General features: G+C 36.5%; 1 protein-coding gene across 1 annotated transcript in view; it reads right to left on the reverse strand.

Annotated features, from left to right (window-relative positions):
* Positions 1 to 2,843, reverse strand: part of LOC104489977 (methionine-R-sulfoxide reductase B3, mitochondrial-like) — a gene marked incomplete at its 3' end in the record, with an annotated part of 15,407 nt that overhangs the window by 10,074 nt on the left and 2,490 nt on the right. Inside the window, exon 2 of the mRNA XM_010132199.1 lies at positions 1,050 to 1,121. Coding sequence (XP_010130501.1) covers positions 1,050 to 1,121 — 72 coding nt within the window. The remainder of the gene's footprint in view (positions 1 to 1,049; positions 1,122 to 2,843) is intronic.

Consider the following 2,843-nt stretch of genomic DNA (forward strand, 5'->3'; position numbering starts at 1 on the left):
GAAGGGTAGAAAGGGCTTGTGGTGGGTCCTTTATGGGAGCAGAAACGGAGTGCAAATGACCCTAAGAGATCTGTCAGGGAAGACTTGAAGGAACTGTGCATGGTCTGGGAGCACAAGAAACATTTCATCATGCCTGTGCTGCTCAAGGCCAGAGTCACTGAGGAGCCTCCACCCAGACGAGGCAGGGACCAGAATCTTTTGTCTATCAATCAAGCAGATGAGAGAGAGTGCAAAACTCTGCCAGGACGAGGAGTTAAGGAAGGGGGGAAAAAAGGGTACAAACCCCAGGGTACAAGCAAAAAGGGTGTATTACAAAGGGTTTCTGGTCTTTGTTATGATTCCAAGTTTTGCAAGCATCAGGCACAGTAAGAGTATTGCTCTCAATGAGATATCTACAAATAAATTTCATTCTCAACTGTATTAAATAAGACATTCTAGACTGAATCCTACCATACAAAAGAAACATTTGTAAATACAGAATAACATCAGTCTCCTTAAGACAGCCATATACAAAGGTAATTTTTAAAACCCATTTTCAAGCCATTCCAAAAATATCATAACGTTATGCTCTGTTACAATACATTGTTCTACTATCATATGACTCAGAGGCAGGCATACACACAGACACTTTTATAACAACGACACAAGAACAGCTTCACATGCAATTTACTATTGTGCTCACATAATGCTTGTTATCGAGGCTCTTTTCAAGCATTTACAGAATTCCTCATAACTGCTGGGAGGTAGTAAACTAGGTAATTTTTAAGACTGTATTTTGAGTTTAAAAATCTTTTTTTGTTGTTCCAAATTGCTATTTGCTTTTTTTTTTAATTTAGCTTCATAGAAATGAGTTTAAATTTTTGCCCCCCCAACAAGTTCTGAGGAACAAGTACATCCAGCTGAGACCTCGTATGACATGTTTAAACCCAGAGCAAATTTTTATGTTCAAGATATAAACCCCAGAAAATAGGGATTTATAATGAAAACATTGACAGGCATTTAACCATAGCCATACCAGTGGTTTTTGCTATAAAATATGTCAGTCTTACTTTTATTTTCTTCCAGACCATATGAACAGACATCTGCAATAGTACATCTTTGGTGATACACATTACAGAAAGCTATGGGAAAATTATAACATACATTACGGAAATTATCTCTGAACACAGAAACAGATGATATGAAATGTTTAGACATACCTAAGTCACACAAAGTTTCATAGCAACTACTGCATTTTGAACACAGGAGACTGAAGTCTTCTAGACTTCATTGTTAAAGCCAGATCTGGCAAACACTACACACAGAGATAATTTCACTGACATGAGCAGTTTGGGGGACAAATGCATACAAATAACTCATGTATTTAACTGTTTGCAAAATCTGCTCCCAAGAGTAATCCTTTATGTTAACAGATTACTACTAAAAATCCAATTTTGAGACCTAGGCATTTTCTGTTCACTAAATACTCATTTCAGTTTTATGAAAAGACACTATACTGAAACTTGGAATTAACAAACACTTACTTAATAAAACAAGTTATGAGAAACTATACTACAGTTATCTTCTTAACAAAGACTTACACCATATGCCCAGCACCATCTTCATACAGATGTATTGTAGTTTAATCTAATCCTAGAAAAGTGTGGTTTCCTACTAGCAGTTGTTTTAGTAATTAAGCACTTCATAACAAGTTAATATTATCTAGGACTTTATTATTTCATACAGGAAAAAAACCCTAAAGTTTACCCCTGTAATTTCTTCATCGTTACTTTTACTTTATTTTACAAGCACCATAATTTTCTTTCATCTACAGGAGAGGAAAAGCCAAATTATCTCATGCAAAAAAAGTGATGTAAGCAGCAGAACATTCAAAGTGTTTTTTAAGAAATGAGAACCCATAATAATTAAGACACAGCAAAGCAAAATAAGCTATCTTTTTACGTTATAGCTTGGTGGTCTGCTACAGAAAACATATGTACATGGAATCCGCATAATCATTACTTGTATCAGTTACTTGTTGGTATGCATTAAAGCAGCTCAAGTAGTTTTTACATTAAAAGTTTTTGGGGTTTTTGTTGTGGTTTGGGGTGGGGGTTTTTTGTTTGTTTATATATATATTTATATATTTAATTTCTGTGAACTAAATCCTGGCAGATGCTGAGTGCATCCTATGTTTCCAAAGAAATTCAGGCCATTGAACTCTAATATCAAGGAGCGACACTTGTGCAGCACACGACTGACACAATGGAGCTGTAATCTGGCAATGAAGAAACCTTGAACCAGTGTGAAGGTACTTTGCGAACAAACACAGACTGATGTGATTTTTCCCAATGCTTGCACTTTTCTTAAAATACTTGTTCATAAGATCTCAGGATCTATGTATGAACGGCTCCCAAATGGGAAGCTTTCCACAGAGCGTTCGGCGTGCAAAACAGCATATGCTTAGTGCCATCTACTGGGAGTAGTACTGCTCCTACTCCGACTTTACCATGCCGGCTATAAAAAATGTGGGCAAACTGTACACTAGGCTAGCACACATTGAAAGGTTTAGTCCTAACTTCAGAAAAAAATTTTAAAAATACAATTTGGAAGAATAGACCTGCACTCCAGGTGCTAATATACGAATAGAAAAAGAGCAAGTAAAAACACTGCACTAGCACAACTGATCCAGCCCAACTCGTACGTGTTTACAAAACAGTGCTTCAAGGAAGAGGTAGGTCATCCTTCTTCTAGGATACTTCCTAATGCTATTTCATTCATATAACTTTTTTTTTGGGGGGGGGGGAGGGGGAATTATTTCTTTCTGATCTACAACTATACATTCGTCTTAAACACGAAGCAAA

The sequence above is a fragment of the Buceros rhinoceros genome, unplaced genomic scaffold (genome assembly GCF_000710305.1).
Source record: "Buceros rhinoceros silvestris isolate BGI_N320 unplaced genomic scaffold, ASM71030v1 scaffold32032, whole genome shotgun sequence".
NCBI lineage: Eukaryota > Metazoa > Chordata > Aves > Bucerotiformes > Bucerotidae > Buceros > Buceros rhinoceros.